Source organism: Limanda limanda, chromosome 6, assembly GCF_963576545.1.
Source record: "Limanda limanda chromosome 6, fLimLim1.1, whole genome shotgun sequence".
Classification (NCBI taxonomy): Eukaryota; Metazoa; Chordata; class Actinopteri; order Pleuronectiformes; family Pleuronectidae; genus Limanda; species Limanda limanda.
Window position 1 is genome coordinate 16,547,069 of NC_083641.1, and position 20,516 is coordinate 16,567,584.

Consider the following 20,516-nt stretch of genomic DNA (forward strand, 5'->3'; position numbering starts at 1 on the left):
AAACAGGATAAAAAGCATGAAGAGGAAAGAGTACAACGCTGGTGATAAGAGCCTGTTGTTGGACATCATGTGCTGAATTACAGTTTAGACTCTAAACTTTAGAGGATTGTTAGAGTTAATTTGAAATTTGCAGAACAAAGTCTTCATGGAAAACAATAGCGACACATGTTTCTCGTGCAGAAACATTAGTCAATGTATTTTTTTGAGTGACGTATTTGTGTTGCATGTTTGAGTTGATGGAGAAATGATGTGTCTGTGGTGCCAGGAGCTGCGAGGGGGGATTTGTGAGTCACTGAGAGTCAATTTCTTCCGGTATGCCAATCTCAGAGTCCTGTGTTGTGTTTCTTTGTGTGTTAAAATGCCTTGGGGCGCGTCACAGGAATAATGGGATTGATGAACGTGTGACAAAAACCTTTAGTGTCCACGTTTTCAAGAGCTTCTCATAACATTCCTTTGCGCCATTTAGCCAAGCTGAGTTGCCCCAAACTGAGACAGGCTTGTGTTCCAGTAACTGGATCTGTGAGAGGGGGGGTGGGTCCGAGTCGTCTCAGTCATCCTGGACCTTTGACATCTAAAAGTAGGACGTCGCAGACAATTTATTATTTCCTTCCTTGTTGTGTTTACACTTAAATACAAAAACAGGACGAAAGGAAAAATACTTGGTACTCTTAAAAATCTTTCCAACACGATTAGGTTCATAATAGTCAAAATCACTGGTCTGAACTGATTCTATGGTTCAACACTTTATCAACACTCATTGACTTACAGGACATGGACAGATTTGCTTTAAGCTCTAAATTGCACCTGCAACATGCTAAATGTGCAGCTTGAGACAGGTTGAGGACATCATGTATTTTTGTCCGCAGCACATTTGTGTGTCAAAAAAATGACACATACGTCCTGTCATTAATCCAAGAGCTACCGACTGGAATAAACGCAGCCTTTCAGACAAAGTGTCTTTGTGTGACCTGACTTTAATAAAGCTCACATCCTGCAGCTCGTCAGAAGCTAATGACATTGGGAAGTCAGAGATTTCTTTTTGGCATTTCAAACCTCTGCGTGTTTCTCCTCTCACCACACGAGAGTTGTTATTTTCAGCTTGATAAAGTCGCCTTCTCTCTGTAAGTGTGCCATTGAGGGATTAGGGTGATAAATGTCAGAGGCCTCAGCAGTCGTCAGAGAACCAAACACTTTATAAATACATATCTGCCACATTGATTTCTCCTTTTCTTCCTCCGACTTGCTTTTCATTTATCTGTTTTCTCACTGTAACCTCTCTATTCACTCTTCTCAGGCCCATTTACATGTATACAAAGAGCAGCCTGACGGAGGCACAGTTTTCTCATGCTCCCTCTCTCTCTCCGTCTCACCCTGTCCTGAAGTAGAGCTGCTATTTCTGGTGCCACTCGGGTCAGTGCACTGTAATTCTGCTGTATCATGTAAGCAAACAAGCTTGATAGGCCACTGTTATTCTTAGATGTGACAGGGCTGGAAACATGTCCCCGAGCTGTCATCTCCGAGTCTGGATGGAAGTACATGACTCGGTTCCAGCTGCTAATGTACACCGTGGTCATCTGCGCTGTGTACAAAACTGACAGTGGGCGAATGTATATATTCGCTCTAATCAAATGCAAAACGGTCAAAATAATTTTGGAGATGATTCAAATTCTGTTTCTGCCTTGATGTTCAAACTGTCTCTCGGCGTTGCTAACAATAAGCTAGTGGGTGATCATAGCGAGCAATTAAAACTAGGTTCATGACACACACACGCACACACACTCACACATAAAATGTCCTCATCTTCCAAAAATGTCCTCACTCTGTAGAGTCTATGCTATGCTTTAATGGTCCTCACAAAGGTTTGAGTACACAAACTCTCACACCACACACACACACACACACACACACACACACACACACACACACACACACACACACACACACACACACACACACACACACACACACACACACACACACACACACACACACACACACACACACACACACACACACACTGCTAGCTCAGCTCTCTTGATTTCTGTCCTCTCTTTTAATACAATATTCAAACTTGTCCTCTTTCAAGTTCAACAGACTCTCAACTTTTTATTTATTTTCGAGGGGCCACGCCAAACGTAATTCAAACATGAGTTGGAGTCAAATGGTGGGGCGGTCCTTGGTATGTAAATATTAATATGGAGCCTTAAAATATTGAGGAAACAGATTAAATAACGACGCTTGTAATGAAAACAAAACGGTGCACTCTCTCCTTTGGACTAATGGATTGTGGAGAACATTTAGAGAGCAGAGCTTCTGCTGCTCTGTCACCTAAACAAGTGTCTGGACTGTAGTGAATGAAACGCAGCAGAGTGGGGACCTGCGTCATGTGTTAGTTGTGCTCTGAGACATTTTAGGAATCTCGAGTTCAGGCCAGTATTCACTTTCCCCCTGATCGAATGAGTTGTGTGTGTGTGTGTGTGTGTGTTCACTTTACACCTCTCAGACAGACAGACTCGTGTGTGTGTGTCTGTTTCCCTTTGAACTCAGCCATCATCCTGTCAGTCACTGCTGCTGTTTTGATCTGAGTTTTTCTTAGAATTGATAAAGTGCCTTCTTCCTCACCAGCAGCAGGACCTAAGGAAACCGATGTTGGTCTGTCTGACAGCTGCTGAACAGTGGACGTGATTTTGGTGACCTGCTGACCTTTCCTCTAGCGCCACCATCAGGCCACATGAAAATTAGAGATGTTCTGATACCAATAACGACATCGGAAATGCCTCATTTACTGCTGAAAATGTCTGATCGGGGATCGTCGAGTATGCAAATATATATATACCGATCTGATACTTGGTCTTTAATGTATATTAGCTTAACCCAGATAAAAATGTGATGTTATCTTTCCAGAAATCTTTGCGCTAAAACAACAGTTTGCTCTTCTGCAAAAAGAAAAATAAGTGATTTTTTATGCAAGACTTCAGTTCCGAGCTATTTAGGGTATCAGAACATCTCCAATAAAAATTTAATCAGATCAAAAGATTGTGATGATACTTATTCAGTATTTTCATGTTCCCCTGAAGATGAAACCCTGTCATGTGATACATTCCATAAGCTTTTCCTTTATCGCCCAATCCTGGGGTCAGAATGTCAAGTGTGCAGGCAGAATGTTTCTTTATCTGAAAGCCTAACTGCAATGGAATTTTCTGAGAGGGGGCACTTCCTGTTGTAATTACCTTTCCTGTAGCACACCCCAATCAGTATCCTGTTGACTCTCAAGGCTGCTGGCTTTTGTTCTTGTTGCCACTTGTTTACATTAAGTTTCTATACTGATCTGCAACTGCAAGTGGTTTTTAAAAGAAACTCAAATGCATTTAGAGTGGAGTAGTGACACTTTTTAGGAACCCTAATGATTAAGTGTTTCCAATTAATTTTTTGAAACGGTTATTTTATGTTGATCATCCCACAACATTTACTGACAATTGTAGCCAGGTGGAACTGATGCTGCGATGCCTTGATCTCGCCGGATGAGTAATTGAGTTCACAGGCCGTGACAAGACGGGATCTATTCTTGTGCTTCTGTTGAGGCACTCAGAACTTGGTTAAGCTTAAGACAACAACAGGATGTGTTTACTTTACTTTATTGTCACTGAAACAAAACCATGGTGTCAGTGGTGTCACTGTCCTGTGCTTTATCTTCTGTCAAAATATAATTAGCAGCCACAAACAAATACCAGCATATAAATAGGTTTTGTTTATTTTGGTTTGTCTTGTTCAAATGTCATAGCAGTAAAAGTTTCGAAAGTAAAAAAGAAGTATTTTTTAAATTTTAATTGATGCTCATAAAAAACGTTTTCAATTTTTTCTATGACACTGATCAACAACCAAAGAGACTCGGAAAGGGAAAGCAAATTTATTTCTATTATAGGATTGTAAATAACTAGGACACATCTAAATCATTGCTGATGCAGCCTGATCACTTGTGTGTAAGTCGAGGGACTTCAGCTGATTGTATTGTAAATTCGTTTTATGATGAATATAGATTATCATCCAGACACATAATGTAACTGGTTTTAATATTGTTCCATGTTCTGTGTATTTCTGTGGACTGTTTTAAAGAGTTCATTGAGACACCCATCACCTAACTAATGATCTAATGTAGCACATCTATAACATATTATGGTATACAGTAATATGATTATGATAAATTGAAGGGTTAATGGTTCATGAAATATTTTGTCAGTAAGTCAGGAAGTAAGAAAGAAAAACCTTTATACCTTTTCAGTGATGGGACCATGCTGTGCACCTGAGCCCCCATTCTGTCATCCAGTTAGATTCATGTCAAACAGTTCACATGAAGCTCACCTGGTTTGAATGCCAGTTCAGTTGCTGGAGGTGTAGACGTCCTCGGCCTCACCCATCACCATCTGTGGTATGGGCGGGCGGGGGGGGGGCTCTTCAATGAATCTTTCACAGTTTAAAAGTCAAAGCAGATTCCAGCCTTTGAACAAACACATGGCTCATCTCATCCGTCTACTGTACCCGTCAGAGGGAGGGCTGAGCCATCTGGGTATATAAAATAAGTTATTTGCTGCCAATCACCTGACAATAGTTTTACACTGTGTGCGAGAGATGAGATTTGATGTGCTTGTGTGGATCAGCAGCCGCGGAAGCTCAGATTCTGGCAGGAAGCTTTGTTATCATCTCTCCCCACGGACTCAAACTGATTGTTATGTCTACAATGAAATCAGAGCCTATTGTGAGGATACACAGTGTCTTTGATACGACTTCCCCCCCGAGATGATCTTATCCCATCTGCCTTTGCTCTCTTGGGTTTTGGGGATTATTTTGTCCTCTTATCTGTACATGCACCTAATTTAGTCCTGCCTTTGAATACAATCCAGCCTACTCTTGGGATGAGCTGTGTTCTACAGGGGAACAGCTGAACCGAGATGTTTAGAGACATCACCTGCAGCCTCTTTGAACCTTAATGATCAGAAACGACTGAGATGTGCACGTGTGTTTGTTTTTCTTTGCGTCAGCCCAACTCTATTAGCCTCGGAAATCAAAGCAAAATATCACTTACATTTTTTTTCTCTGAGGGAATATAACAGGGCTGCTCTTGAAATAAGCAATTTACCCATCCTGTCATGGGGGAATATTTGTATTGAACTAAGTAGAGTAAGTAAGCAGAGCCGTCATTTTAATGTATTTTATTTCTTAAGTCGCGTTTTGGTTTTTCCTCTTTCTCAGAAGAGGATTAAAGACACAACATGCTTCTGGTTTGTGGGGGTAAATTTGCAAGATTTGGGGCCAGTTGCAGTCAGCTAAGCTTTACTAACTGTAGTCTCATGTCCTTCTTTTGTGCCAATCTCCTGGCACAAAAGGTAGTAAATGTTTTCCCACTGCGGATTCACACCAGGTGAAATTATTCAGGATTTCTTGTTCATTTGAGTTAAAATTCCAAACACACCAACTCCAGCTGATAATGATGCTTAATTTGCTACACGTCTTTGATTTATGAGATAATTAACTAAACTCTCCTCTCCGCTGGGCTATAAGCAGATATTTACTAAAGAGTGGATTTCTTTCTCTCTCTTTCATGGAAACCAACCACTGTGTACGTGAAAATGTTGTCTCAGGGTCAAACACACACACTCTCACATTGTTTGCTGAGTGGAGCTCATAAAGCTGGAGAGGTCCAGTTTTCTCAGCTGTTGGAGGCCATGCCATCATATCTTCTGTCATACTGATTGAGGACTATTATCCGAGGTGAATGGACGTTGCACTATCATCATCAGAGAGGATCGATCTGAGGCCTTGGACTGCCAGCGTCTCCGACTGATGCACTATGGAGATGATCACGTTTCTAATGAGATTTGATTGAGGTTCCCATGAGCAAATTGACTCCAGCAGCTTGAGGAGAGAGTTTGTGAAACATTTGGTTTGAGCTGCAAAGTATTATCTCACTTCTTCCTGTAGGTGAACCCTCAGGCAGTGGCAGGGGGGATGGGTGGGATTCTGCAAGTGAGTCAGCGTTGGCTTTCCATCGCTAATGGCCAGAAAATGTCTATGTTGGAGGGACTAATTGGATTTCTTTAACAGGAAAACATCCGTCCAGCTCCATTAGCCAGGGCTAAACAGCAACACACAGCGGAGGCAGGGGGGAGAGAGGCAGGGAGGGACTTTGGATGGGAAGAGAGAATCAAGCAAGTGAAGGAGAGGGTGATTTACAGGCCAACGTGCAGCAGAGGTTTAGTTTGGGAGACAGCTGCATCATCATCATCATCTGAGCAGATGCAGATGGAAGAAAATACAATAAAGTTTGTGTGGTTAATGAGCTCAGCTGCAGGCTGCTGTTATGGTGTAAAATTCATTTAAACACAAGATCATTATCCTGGATGACACACTGTACTGTGCTGTAACAATGCTCAAAGACACTTAACATAGGTTGGAAAACAACGAAAATTTAATCGACTAACTGTTAATGTACAATACAAATCATAATCACATAAAACATATAGAACATACTTTATAATAAAACATTAAGATCGATTTCAATTGTTGGTTTTGTTTTTGGAAGCGTATGAGTAAGAAGAAGAAAGTTTATTAGTCTAGCAAATCTAAAATCTGCAGTTAAATAGTACTGTGTTGATGAGCAGATGAAATGGCAAAACTTTAATGACAAGTTTCCATGGTTTAGTTTTAGGTAATACTCTGACACCTGTTATTGAGATACCACTTAAGTGTTGAAACATTGTCACAGAAGCACATGAAAGTCCTCAGAATGATGACAACCGAGGAAACTTGCTCTGCTGAAGAAGACCACGAGATGCAGCTGAAAGTTCTTGAAAGATTTTCTAAATGCACATCCTGCTGTGATTTTTTCTTTACTAACTTCAATGTCATGAATAAACCTTCACCGTCGTGAAAAGAATCAGATTTTAATATTTAATTGCACATGATGTAGAATACACAACTAAAAGGATTTGTAGGGTGTTTATAACTCTATAATGAATGCATTTAGTAGAGGTCAGTGCAGGACACAGCTGACTCAAATTTCCATTTTCTTGTGCAGCACTTGATATAAACTCAGAAATTTCCCGCCATCGCTTCTTCCTCTTCCTTGAGAGAAGCTATGTTCACCAGCTATGCTCACTAAACGCTAAATCAAACCTGACGGCCTCATACCTCCAGGCTACAGCCGCCGTTTGCGTCTCACGCATCTTCGGAAACACTGCAATGTAACGCGTGACTGGGAGTCCTTCCTATGGACTATAGGATGCGTCACGGCCAGAGACTCTGAAGGGGAAAACCAGTCGGAGACACATAACGAAGGAACAGTGGAGCTACTATGCAGCCTGTAAATTGAGCCTTTCTTCCTGTGAGAGGGTGACATGTTGGAATGCGGCACATTAATGTGGACATGGGTGGGCTTCTCATTCCTTACATAGCATCTCTCTCCTCTCTTTGACCCACCATGACTCTCTTCTCTCTTCTTTGCCTCCAAGGCTCCTTTGGGTCGGAGTCCACACGGTGTATATGCAGAAGTTGTGTGTTTCTCCAGGATGACGGTCATTAGACAAAGGTCGTCACCCTCAGGTTCTGTCCAATTGTCCATTTATGGATGAGTTCAATGAAGCTTTATTGGAATTGAGTCTTGATCTATCAGGTGGATATATCATGTATGGGCGTGTAATACTATATAGATTAGAAGAATTAGTCTTTCCAATGACAAACATTCTGTCAAACTGTAAAACATCTCTGTCTATACATAGTTACAAGTACCTTTTCTTTTTCCACGACCAGTGTACATTACAAATCTACGACAGAGTATTAGGGCCAGATTGAAGAAAAATATTTGCGGCTAAAGTCATAATATTTCTGGAAAAATGTACACAGGTTGATCTTCTGATATCATTAAAAGCATTTATTTCGTGATTCAATCAAGAATTCCCTTGTATCATGAATTTTCTCAAATGACAACATATGACAAAATAACTGTTAACAGCTCCGACACCCACCTGCACACTCAGATAATTGAAGACCAAAGAAATAATCATTTCTTTCTTCTTTAATACAAAGGGGAATTGAGGAATACATTGAAAACTTTGTTTTTGTTTAAAAAAAATAAAGTAAATATTCTCTGTTTTGATCAAATATGAAGCTGATGATCCATTTAAATGCTGACGGAATGTATTCAACAACCACCCTCCTCTGTGTCTGTCTTTCAGCATGGGCCGTTGTGGAGGTGGAAATGGAGGACATAGTGGAGGTGTTCAGGGGAGACACAGCTCAGATCTACTGCAAGTTCACATCAGAAGACGGCATCGGCGCCATTGACATCGTGTGGTTCTACGTGAGTTTCATGATGCACACGTACACAGATATAACTATGATGTTTCTATGAATGTGAAGTTTGATCTGCTCATCCTGTGACCTGTAGACGGCACGTACTGGAGATAGGCAGAAAATCTACTTCCAAGACTCCACCATGAAGCTTGTTGATCGAGGCACGCCGTTCACCGACCGCATCAGCGTGAACGGCACCGGGGCCAATGGAGTGGTGGTGCTGACCATCAACGAAGTGAAGCTGAAGGATGAACTGGAATTTATCTGTTTCATCAAGAGTCTAACAGACGGGAAAGGGGAGGGACGCACAAAGCTAAGGGTGTTCGGTAAGATTCAGGATCTAGGAAAAAAAAGATGATTTCTGAAAGACATATAATACGTGTGTTCACCACAGCGAAAGCAATGGACCTTATTATATTTCTCAAACTTAATTTAAATTTCATTCAATTTAATTTACAAAGACTGACACTTCAACTGCTCTCCATCATCTGATTTTTCTTTCTTTTTTTTTTTTTAACAATCTGTTTATTGAATTTTTACATATTTAACAAACAAACAATACTGTTCCATCAATAACAATTACAAATGTAATTCCAACATACAGCAGAACAGATACAAACCCCCCAAATATTGTTAAAAAATCAAGAATTGAAAAGAATAATGACATAAATCTTAATAATAATAATAACAATAACATTATAATAGTAATACTAAAAATAAATAAATCAATAAATAAATAGAAACATATGATCAATACTAAAAAAATAAAAATAAATGAAATAAAAAATAAAGAGAGAAAAAATATATATATATATATATATATATATAATAAAAGAAATAAAAGAAAAGAAACACAAGTTCAGCAAGGCAGTACTTAGCACACAGTGATCCGGCAGCTTGTGCTATTGACAAAAGACAGAAAGGGACTCCAGGACTTCTCAAAAGAAACAGCCTTACCAATCAAAGTCAGTCTAATTTTTTCTAGTTTAAGAAAATAGAGCACCTCCTTAACCCAGTGAGTATAGGTGGGTGGGACTGGGGATTTCCATTTTAGTAATATCAGCCTCCTGGCCAGCAGAGTTGTGAATGCCATCAAGTCCTTATCAGCTGGGGAAAGAGTAAGTGGGAAAGGCCATACACCAAACAGGACAGTTAAGGCATTGGGAGACACATCCTTTCCAATTACCTTGGATAAAGTGCTAAAGATCTCAGACCAAAATCTAGCCAGAGAGGAACAGCTCCAAAACATATGTGAATAATTTGCTGTGGCTTGTTGACATCGTTCGCATAGGGGAGACACTGTATCAAATATTCTTGCAAGCCGAGCTTTAGTGTAGTGAGCTCGATGGAGGATTCGGCATTGCATAAAGCTGTGCCCTGCACAGATTGAAGATCTATGTACCCTCCGTAAAATCCCCTCCCAAACATCATCTGAAATCACCTCACCAAGATCTGTCTCCCAAACTGTTTTAAGTACAACAGAAGAGCCTTGACGAAGGTTATGAATATTTAAATAAATAGAAGAGATTGCCCCCTTTAATGAAGACAGAGGCTTCAGAAATGTTTCGAGATCTGAAGGCCTAGGAAGAGCAGGGAATTGTGGAAATGAGCTACGGACAAAATTTCGAATTTGAAGATATCTAAAAAAATGTCCTTTAGGAAGCAAAAATGTATCTATCAATTGCTGAAAAGAAGCAAAAATAGAATCGACATACAGGTCTCTAAGAGTTTTTATGCCCAGCCTAGGCCATATAGAGAAAGTGCTATCCAATAACGATGGGGGAAAAGTAGGATTAGTTGCAAGTGGAGCACCAATAGAAAGTGTTTGCAGGCCAAAATGACGTCTAAATTGAGTCCATATTTTAATACTGGAGGCCACAATCACATTGTTAGTATAACCAGAAATAGAAAAAGGCATGGGAGAGTACAGTAAGGCTTTCAATGATACCGGATGAACAGAATTTGCTTCCAGGATCAACCATGAAGGAGGGACCTCAATATCTTCATATTTAACCCAATAATTCAAGTTTCTAATGTTTGTTGCCCAATAATAGTAAAGGAAGTTTGGCAACACCATTCCGCCCAGAGCCTTGGGCCTCTGTAAGACTTGTAAACGCAACCTAGGAGTTTTTCTGTTCCAAATAAAATCAAGAATAAGACTATCTACTTTACGAAAGAATGAAAGAGGAAGGAAGATCGGAATGCATTGGAATAAATATAAAAAGCGCGGGAAAATGTTCATTTTAATTGCATTGATTCTGGCAGCTATGGAAAGATTAAGTAGTGACCATCGCTCAAAATCTTGTTTAATTTTTGTGAGCAGAGAGAGATATTTATTCCTATAGATATTAGCCAACGTTTTGGTAACATGTACTCCGAGATAAACAAAGCCAGAGTTCACAATCTTAAATGGTACATTTGGGAGTTGAAGTGAGTCGTCATTAACCTCTCCATTAACAGTAAACATTTCACTTTTGCCCAGATTAAGCTTATATCCTGAGAATCTACTAAATTCGTCTAGGACTGAGAGGGCTGCAGGAATAGAACGTGACAGATGAGACAAAAACAACAAAAGATCATCCGCGTACAGCGCCACCTTCAGCTCTACTCCATTTCTGGCCATACCACATATATCAGGATGAGACCGCAGAGCAATTGCTAGAGGCTCCATCACAATGGCAAATAAGAGCGGACTTAAAGGGCAACCCTGCCTTGTAGAACGATGTAACTGAAAATATTCAGAATTGGTGCCATTTGTCCTGACCAAAGCCTGAGGAGAAGCATATAATAACCTGACCCATGAAACCCCAAAACCAAATTTCCCTAAAGTAAAAAAAAGATAATCCCACTCTACCCTGTTTGATTTTTCTTTCTTAAACTAACATCAAGTTGTTTCACTTCAGCAGTTTTTAGCTTCTTGTCCGTCTCTCCATCAGTCTCCTTCCACTTCAGCTGAAAAATTTAAGATGTTAAAACAGTGTGAAAGTGTTTCAAAACGATTAGAGCACACAAACCTTTTTGCAGTTTTTGTTGTTAAATCCTGTGCTTTTAATTGCTTTTTAATTCCTGTGCAGAAACACCAAAGTTTCCCACGATAGATGCTGTTCGAACAGGGATCTCAGTCAGCGAAACCGGCCTGTCCAAGGTAAACAAGCTTCACATTGTGACGAGTGTATTCATTGTGAAATGACTGTTTCCTTCTCTGAGTGTGTTTTTCTCTGACTCTGTCTCCTCTCCTCTCCCACAGATTGGGGTCTGTGATGTCAAAAACGGCTTCCCCAAGCCGAACGTCACTTGGTACAGAGACAACACTCCACTGCACAATGTTCCGGATGGTGAGACAGATCAACATGAGTGATGCATTTCTCTCCTTTGACTGTGCTTCATGTATCTTCCTGTATTTCCCTCTTTCTCCTCATCTCATGTGCTTAACAAATGGTTTTGTCCTCCAGAAGTGAAAGTGATATCCAGCACCACCACTGAGTCCAGTGGTCTGTTCTCAGTGAAGAGTGAGCTGAGCCTGCAGGTGACGAAGGAGGACAAGGACGCGGAGTTCTACTGCGAGGTCAACTACTTTGTTCCTGGAGAGACTAGGATGACAGAAACAAACCGAATCAACATCACTGTACACTGTGAGTTTCACACTCTGAACTAACATGCATTATTCAAATGTTATTTTCAATGTGTATGTTTCATTTATTTTAAAGTTTACTAAGTAATGAAATATTATTGATTGTTACAACACCAATGTTTCCCTTAACTGGAAGTAATGAAGTAACAAAATGTACAAATATCTGACCAGTCAGAACTTTGTAGGTGTGATTGAGAGTGGGAACATCAGGCATAATTTGAAAACATATTTAATTAACCAATTCATTAAAAAGGGACATGCACAAGTGTTTAAAGAAGAATTGGTGTTATTCACAAATTCCAATTATCTTGCATTTTATCTCAGGTATGGATGAAATGCAAGTGCTTCAGATCTGTCAGAACTTCTAAAACTAAAATAAATTACCTGATTTAGACGCCTTTAATGGATATTTTATATTGGAGGGGCTTATAAATGACTCCCACTGACGGGTTACGGCAGGGGATAAGGGTTAGCCCAAATAAAACTCAATACACCTCTTGGAGTAAATCTCTTACGTTTTCTGATAGTTGACGGTTACTTTTTTCACCTGTCAGCAAAGGTTTCACTATGACCTGAATGTTCAGGTTCAGGACGTCCCTCTCCATCCCTCTGTCCACTGACTCGAACTATCTGGTGTCCTACATGTGTTTGCTGAAGGAAACTGCAGCTTGAGATTCCCTCTTGTTGAAATCATTTTCTCGTTTCATTAACTGCTGTTTGTGCTCTGACGTTGAATTCCTCTCTCTCTCTGTTTCAGACCCAGCCACAGCCGTAAGTTTGTGGGTGGAGTCACCAAAGGGCAAAATCAAGGAAGGGGACTCAATAGAGTTTCACTGCCATGACAACGGGAATAGTGCTTCATCATTTACAATCACCGATGAACGGGTAAGAACACAATAACAACAAATTTTTCTGCTCGTGCTTCATGCGCCAAAGGAAGCAGCGTGCTGCAGTCTAGTCCCACTTTGTGTTTCATCACAGGATCCATTAGTAGCTGTTCTGGAGGTTTTGATTGTATGGTATCATCTTCTGCAGTGGGTGGACGCCCTTTAAGGACCTCTTGTTGAGTTAAATGCTTTGTTTATGTGTTGATGAGATTACAATGGCTTTTTGCAGGGCGACCCCATTGAAGAGTCCAAGGTGCTAAAAAACGTGACCCGTCGGAACAATGGAGTTTATAATTGCAATTCTCTAGACCTGGAAACCGGTGAAGAGATCTCTGCAAATACCACTGTGGTGGTGAACTGTGAGGAGCCTGCACCATGACAACAAATAAGTTAATCAGCAGTCTGCATTGAGCCCAGTTTGAATGATTTGTTCTGTCTCTTGTTTCTTTTTGATGCGTGTGTAGTTCTCGACCCTGCTGTGGTGATACCTGAAGACATTGCGGTGGTAGCCCTTGGAAAGGGGCTGACAGCCACCTGCAACGCCCTCTCGTCTCTCCCGACAAGCACTGCCTGGTTTAAGGTGACACACACACACGCGCGTTGTCTTACAGTGTAGTGTGTACTCAGTTTGTGCTTTGGACCCTGACAAGCTTTGTATCTTTAACAACTCCCGACAGTGCTCAATGAAGCCACACCAAATCTCACACTCATAGATATCAGATACCTAACTATGCCTGATTTTTTTTCATTAACCATGGTTTATTTTTCGTGAGAAATTGGGGAAAATTTCAAAAAACGTCCTTCCTCTTGCTGTCAAAGAGAGGGATAAGCCTTTTGTGTGGATCCGCACATTCAAAATTGAATGATTTCTTTCTGGGGCCAAGTCTAATCTTCCAACAATTTTAGTGGAAATCTATCCAGAAGTTCTCACTTGTAGTTCATGGCCTCAGCTACTGTATCGGACATCAAGCACTGTACTTACAATAAATAGAGTTTTTAAGTACTTTAATTTTCTGCTACTTTACACCTCTGATCCATGACAGTTCAGAGGCATATGATGTACTTTTTGATAATAGTTACCGACTTCAATCATTACATTACTTAGTTACTTTATAGATATGGATAATACAAAGAAAACAAGTTAAGTGGATATTGTGTGTTTCGTTTGCACATGTGATAAATGCTCCTGTTTCTGCCCCGGTGTGTGTGTAGAATGGAAAGGAGATATTTAAGGGTCACACCTTGACCCTAAGGAACGCTACATTCGACACAACAGGGACGTATGTGTGTGTGGTGACTGTTCCTGATATCGACGGAATGGAGACGAGCGGCACACTTCAAGTTAATGTCAAAGGTGAGTCTGATCACAGACAGTGTCGGTTTTTTTGTGAGTTTTAAGTTTTTTTCTGCATTTCTGAGTATTTTCAGTTTATTTTCCGTCAGTGTATAAGTACTTAAAGAGACGTATAGTTGTATGGCATCCGATATGTAGGGTAGTTGTGTTTGTGGGTTTGCAGCAGTAGTTATATCGGTCATGGGAAAACGTTTGAGGTGACCTCCCGCTCCTCTCTCTGCAGGCCCACCAGAGATCGAGAGGCCAGACAACACAGAGATTGAAGAGAGCGTTGAGACGTCGGTCCATCTCAGCTGCAGCGTCAGAGGTTTCCCAGCTCCCATCGTCAACTGGACAACCTCTGATGGAAAGGTACAGCAGAGGGAAGCTTCACATTGTGTATTCACAAATGCATTTTTGTCTAATGTGTGCTCACACTCTGCAGTTCTGACGAATCCAACAAGTCATTCAGGTCACCATCAACGGTCACTTTTGCAGTTAAAGCTTTTATTCTTTAGAATAGAAAAGCACTACACAGATATGGTCCATGTAACATGCTAAAATAAAGTGCTGAACATGAAATATGCTAAACCTCAGCTCAACTGTGAGAATAAAAATATTAGCATTCATCTCATGTCCAGGTAAAGCCTTCCAGAGCCGTCAGCCTGGCTCTCAGGCTTAGTCCTGATGTGTGAGATCTCTTCAACAACTTCAACTGACCTGATTTTGACAAAACTCACCGGATTATTTTAACTGTGTCAAAATAAACCCCTGACTGGCCCTGAGAACAGAGCGGTGCGGTGCAGCATCTTCAGTCGGTGAAAGGACGTGTCAGTGCTGCACCTTATGCTCTGGAACCCCCCCTCCTGACTCACCTGTGTGTTTTTGTGCCAGGTGCACGATTCAAAATCCAAGCTGACGGGGGAGGGCGTTCAGAGTGAGGTCAGTTTCAAGGTCACCTCTGACGTCACCGCTGTCTGCAACGCCTTCAACGAGCACGGCACCGACACGGTGGCCTTCCACATCAAAACCAGTGAGTCCCCGCTGCTCGCCCTTCCTGTCGCTCTCCTTTGTGTTTATATGTGTGTAGGTTTCTTTCTCTTGCCCCCCCCCCCCTTCCAGCCTCTTGTCAATTATTTGTTTTATTTTGACTTTGTCTGAAGGTGTCCGTCTCTGCCACACGCTGGAACGTGTTGCCGTGTTGTCGTTTTTAACCAGCGTTGTTGTCCATGTTGTGTCATGAAGCTGTGTATGTGTCAAAGTCTCCCCCTTCCTCCCCCTGTGTGTTAACCATGAGTGTCCTCCCCTCTGTGCCTCTACCTGTTTTCAGCTATACACACGACCACACAAGCCACCAACACCACTAGCACTACTATTTCCTCTACCACAGGTAAGACCACAGTCAAGTCTGTACTGCCCCGTTTAAAGAAAGCAAAAAATCTCCTACAAGGAGTTTAAAAAAAGATAAGATCCACTAAAATCCGACTTAATACTAAAATATCATTCAGTGGAACAACGTTCCCACAATGTAAAATTTTAATTCAGTAGATTCAGATTTTTATTTAGATCTGCACACACTCATACATATCAATCCCCTAAACGTTCATCAAGAATCATGAAATATTCCTCAGAGAGTCACACAGACTCAGGTTTTTAACTTAGCTCTATTGGCTTATTTGTTGGCACCGCCCCTACATTTTTTTCTTGTAGTTATTACATTATTTGACTTATTTGACTTATAAATACGTGATTATTACATATGAATTAAAAAATGTGCGAAAGGCAAACTTTGCTGTATAACAGGAGGTTTCTACCAAATTGATTTTGAAATTACTGACATGGTTTACCATCTCCAAAGAGGAACGTTATGAGTAATGGGTATTTTAGGACGTGCAGATACATACACAGCACACAACCGCAAACACACACGAGATCAATGTGACTCTAGAAAGCAGCTGATGCTTTAAATGCACTCAAAGAGAGTCTCCTGACTCCCATTACTGCTGCTGCCTTGTGCTCTCACTCTCTCTCTCTCTCTCTCCCTCTCCCTCTCCGTCCCCTCTCTCTTGTAAGTCATGCCAGGAAATATCCAGCCCCTCAGAGAAAAACTGCTCTGTGTTGTTGTTTCTTGCAAAGCACCAGTTACATGAGATTAAACAGAGATGCTCTCTGCTCGGGGCATATGACTGCTGGGCTACTGACCACAGTCGATGTTTAGCTTCGGATGACAAATAAGATGAGATAAGATCAAATGAAACATCTGTTGTGCTGAGTTCTGACCTCTGACGAATGTGTGTGTATGTGTGCACTTGTTTTTGTATCTTTGTGAGGACCTTAGCATAGAAGTTACAAAGTGAGGACCTTTTGGGAAAGTGGGATATTAGCAGGTCCTCACTTTTCCAAATGCATGTTTGAGGATTAAGATTTTATTGTAGGGTTAAGGGTTTGGGTAAGTGTTTAGTTTGGGGTTAGGGTTGGAATTGGGGTAAGGGCTGTGGGGTTAGGCTGGTGTAAGTGTTGGGTTAGGGTAAGGGTTAGGGTCTGTAGGTTAGGGTTAGGCTGGCTGAGGCGGAGTCACTAATGTGTTTCTGACCCAGAATGTCCCCCTGGTAATGTGACTGTAGGGGACTATGTGTGGGTAGATGTAGGTGGATAAATAGGTGAAAGGTTCAAGCGCCCCTGATTTAGGGTGATATATTCAGTTGTAAGGGGCTTTGGATTGAATTAGGCCAAACAAGTGTCCTCACTGACTTAGAATCACAGGGATGTGTGTGTGTGTGTGTTTGTGTGTGTGTACTGTTGGCCTGCAGATATATGCTCAATATCACATCCAGCCGCCCTCTGATAAGTTTGTTTTTGTGGTTTTTCTCAGTTAAAGGAGCAACAGATATCCAGATAAAGAAAGGTTTGTATGATCCGCACCTCTCGATGTCCAACGCAAAAAAGCTTCCATCTTCTTCTCCTCCACAGCACCTTTCTCTCATCTGACCCTCCCCCTTTCTGTCTTCCGATGAACAACACATCCAACCATCACTGAGTTGTTCATCTCCACCTCCTCCTGTGCATGTTGTCATGCTGTTATAAGAGCACCCAGGTCTCCTCCTACACTCCTCCTGCACTTTCCTTTCTTTAGGTTGCCAGGTTTAGGTCACCTGAATGATGCTATGTGCTGCACTCTTTTTAGACACTCTGTAAAAGGCCATCTCCTGCTGCGACGCACTGTGGAATGCTGCATCACCTGCCAAACGGGATCCTCCTGTATCCGACCCCGTCATCTCACTCCTGTTACAGTCAGTGACCCTGTGGTTGTTCTTGTGTTCTTTCTCCACCAGAGGGCAATGGTGTGGTCATTCCAGTCATCATTATCTGCGTCCTGCTGCTTGCCCTCTTGGGGAGTGTGCTCTACTTCTTCTACAAAAAGGGCAAAATCTGCGGTCGATCAGGAAAACAAGACCTGTGAGTGCAAGAGAAAGTTTGCGCTTTAAATTAAAATGTGTTTTAGAATAGGATCAGTTTTTAATCTTCTGTTTTACCTACTCTTCAGAGCCACCTCATATCATCTTATTACCACTTGTACAGGCCACTGAGATAATGCATGATGTGTTTCCAAAATGTAGCAACATCCCCCTCAGTGGTTTTATTACCTTTGTCAATGGGTTTATGATTTTGTCTGTTTGTTTGTTTTTTAACAGCACCAAAGAGAAATCCAGCAAAGACAACATCGTGGTGGAGATGAAAAGTGACAACACAGAGGAAGCCATTCTCCTCGGGGTCAACGGAGAAAAACTATCTCCCAGCGACTAGGTACGTTAAAGGGATTGAGCTCAGGCCAAAGATGAACTTGTTTCTGAACACACCATTCCCTTTTTAAATTGAACACCCTCCACCCCTCCCCTGTGTTTGTTTCTGCAGTAAAGGCTGGTGAGCCCCTGGACGTGCAGAAGTGAGGAGGTGATTTCAGCTGCTGCTCCTGCTCTTCCCTCTCAGGCTCGTACCTGCTGATGCCTTCAAGTTTCCACCAGATCTCCTTATCAGATCAGTCGTCCGTCAGTTAATATCCCAATGGACGACAGTTGATTTGAGCTGCAACTTCTGCTTCCTGTTCCGTCACAATCCACGCACATTTCTCCTGGAATGCACCTCGAGCTTTAGCGACACATCCTGCGAATAAATCTTCTGCCTCCAAACGAAAGGACGGACCTTAGACCGTAGCTCTCGTTTGCACGAGCCGTGTAAAATGCTGATCATCCGTAGAACAAACATATAGAGCACAAAGTTGACCAGGGACTGTTTTTATATGTGACTGAGCGTCGACTCAGGCAAAGCAATCACTGCAGAGCAGCTTGACACGCCTCTTTATCAAAAGTGTATATATTATAATCTGTGTATATATTTCTTTATTTAAAATAACAATAGAAAAAAAAACAACAACCAAAAATAGATGACCAGGTAGTGTTTTATGTCGTTCTGGTGCTCCTGACACAGAGCAGGGAGAGTTTGGAAAGTAGTAGTCTTCCTGTTTGTATTTTCTTTTTTTTAACGTTTTCTGTTCTGCTCAAGTCTGCACACTGAAGTTTATGGGAGATGTTTCCCTCACTAAACGATCTCCAGCCTTTCTCAATAATGTTGCCTTTTAGCTCTGAAATCAAAATTGAGGTAATTTACTCCCACATCGTTCACATCAGATTTTTCTCCATCTACATTTTACGCTCCTGTCTGTACGCCTCACACTTTGTGTATACTAATGAGAATATTTTTTAAAAGACGGGTGAATAATCTGTTCAGGATTTGACTATTAAGGATTAACATTATTTCTGGTTCTGGTTTCTTGGTCGTTTCTTTCCTTCACAATCTAGTTTTGTATCTTACGTGTGTTTTTGAAACATTATCTATTTAGTTACGTTCACTTTTAATGTTCAGTGCACTGATTTGTTTTTGTTTTTATCCTCCATGCAGTGGTGTGTTGTGTTTCTCTAATGTGAAACCGCCGTCTTGTTTTAATGTGAATGAGAATTAGGGGAAGAGGAAGGATGAGGATTATCGGTCCATGATAAATATGGTTCACGGCATGAAGTCGACCTCGTTATCAGAAAAAGACACATTTCTGTTTAATGAATGAATGAATTCATGTGTTGACTGAAACATGAAACAATCTGTTGGATCAGAGAGAAACAGACGGATTCCACCTCAGACGTGAGACGCGTGAAATCAACACACGTTCTGTGTATGTGTATTTTCATGTTGTGACAATATAACATGTGTGACTACTGAGGAGGGGGAACTGTGACTCCAGATATGCAAATCAATTTGGACGAGCAACCAATCAAGCTGCTCCGTGCAGCCCACTAACTCTCCCTTCCTCTTCCCTGTGGGTCTGTTTTCTGTTCCTGCTGTTTTTATTGTTTTAAGAACTACCACTGTCAAATTGATGTGGATTTATGAAATCTGTTAAATGCCTTTTAATGCCTCAGAGTTTAAGTCAATGTCATCGATGGCATTCAAACCAATTCACCAACAAAGCCACTGTTTGTAGTTTTTGAGAATTATACCAAATAAAGATTGACTGTTAATTGAAAGAGGAAATGAGAAAGTGTCTGTTTGAGTGAAAATTATATTTTTCTTCTCAGACAGATGTATTTGGTTTTTTTTTATTATTTCTGTCCAAAGTTTCTTAATCATTTTCCAAGGAAGTTTCCTCAGTAAGAACTATGTGGGTAATTAGATCCTAATCATGGACAGAATAGAGGCAGGTTGCAGTTGCTGGTACTGTCCCCTCCCGGCAAGAAGGTTCTTGGTTTGAATCCTTGCTCAACTGGGATCTTTCTGTGTGGAGTTTGCATGTTCTCCCCATGTCTGTGTGCGTTGGGTTCTCTGGCTTCTAAAGACATGAAGCTTAGGTTAGTTAGAATGTCTCTCAATGTCGCCCCCTCTTATACATCTGCAAGCTACATTTTTGCTATAATTATTAAAAACTTTTATAGGAAGCATTGGGAAAATACTAACCTGTAAATAAATGTTCCTGCAAGTAACAGCATGCTGTCATATTGTTTCTCTTCTGCAGAAATAGATGCACCTTTAGCAGTGTGTTGGTGCACAGAATAGAGGTTTATTAAATCTTGTAATACTTTGAAACAATATGGCTCTCAGATATGATGCTGATTAGATCTAGCAGCCGGGCAGTCAAATCAGATTTCGTTGTTTTGAATGCAATTATCGCTGCATTACTGAACTTTCACAAGACCGTCAGCAGAGAAGTGAGTCACACTGAGTCCTGTACAGTTTCTGATTCCTCCTCCTCTCCTTCACTAGACTCTCGTCA

The 20,516-nt window shown here is 41.2% G+C and overlaps 1 protein-coding gene across 2 annotated transcripts in view; it reads left to right on the forward strand.

The window, feature by feature from the left end:
* The window catches only part of mcamb (melanoma cell adhesion molecule b), a 33,440-nt gene extending 13,667 nt beyond the window's left edge, over positions 1–19,773 (forward strand). Inside the window, exons 2-17 of one of the 2 annotated variants that reach the window (XM_061072718.1) lie at positions 8,229–8,353; positions 8,441–8,672; positions 11,421–11,491; positions 11,594–11,681; positions 11,799–11,978; positions 12,735–12,862; positions 13,094–13,223; positions 13,329–13,444; positions 14,077–14,218; positions 14,442–14,569; positions 15,092–15,230; positions 15,528–15,587; positions 17,070–17,102; positions 17,530–17,653; positions 17,890–18,001; positions 18,110–19,773. In XM_061072718.1, coding sequence (XP_060928701.1) covers positions 8,229–8,353; positions 8,441–8,672; positions 11,421–11,491; positions 11,594–11,681; positions 11,799–11,978; positions 12,735–12,862; positions 13,094–13,223; positions 13,329–13,444; positions 14,077–14,218; positions 14,442–14,569; positions 15,092–15,230; positions 15,528–15,587; positions 17,070–17,102; positions 17,530–17,653; positions 17,890–18,001 — 1,808 coding nt within the window. In that variant the 3' untranslated portion in view covers positions 18,110–19,773. The remainder of the gene's footprint in view (positions 1–8,228; positions 8,354–8,440; positions 8,673–11,420; positions 11,492–11,593; positions 11,682–11,798; positions 11,979–12,734; positions 12,863–13,093; positions 13,224–13,328; positions 13,445–14,076; positions 14,219–14,441; positions 14,570–15,091; positions 15,231–15,527; positions 15,588–17,069; positions 17,103–17,529; positions 17,654–17,889; positions 18,002–18,109) is intronic. The other variant, XM_061072719.1, reaches the window with a different exon arrangement.
* The last annotated feature ends 743 nt before the right edge of the window (positions 19,774–20,516 follow it).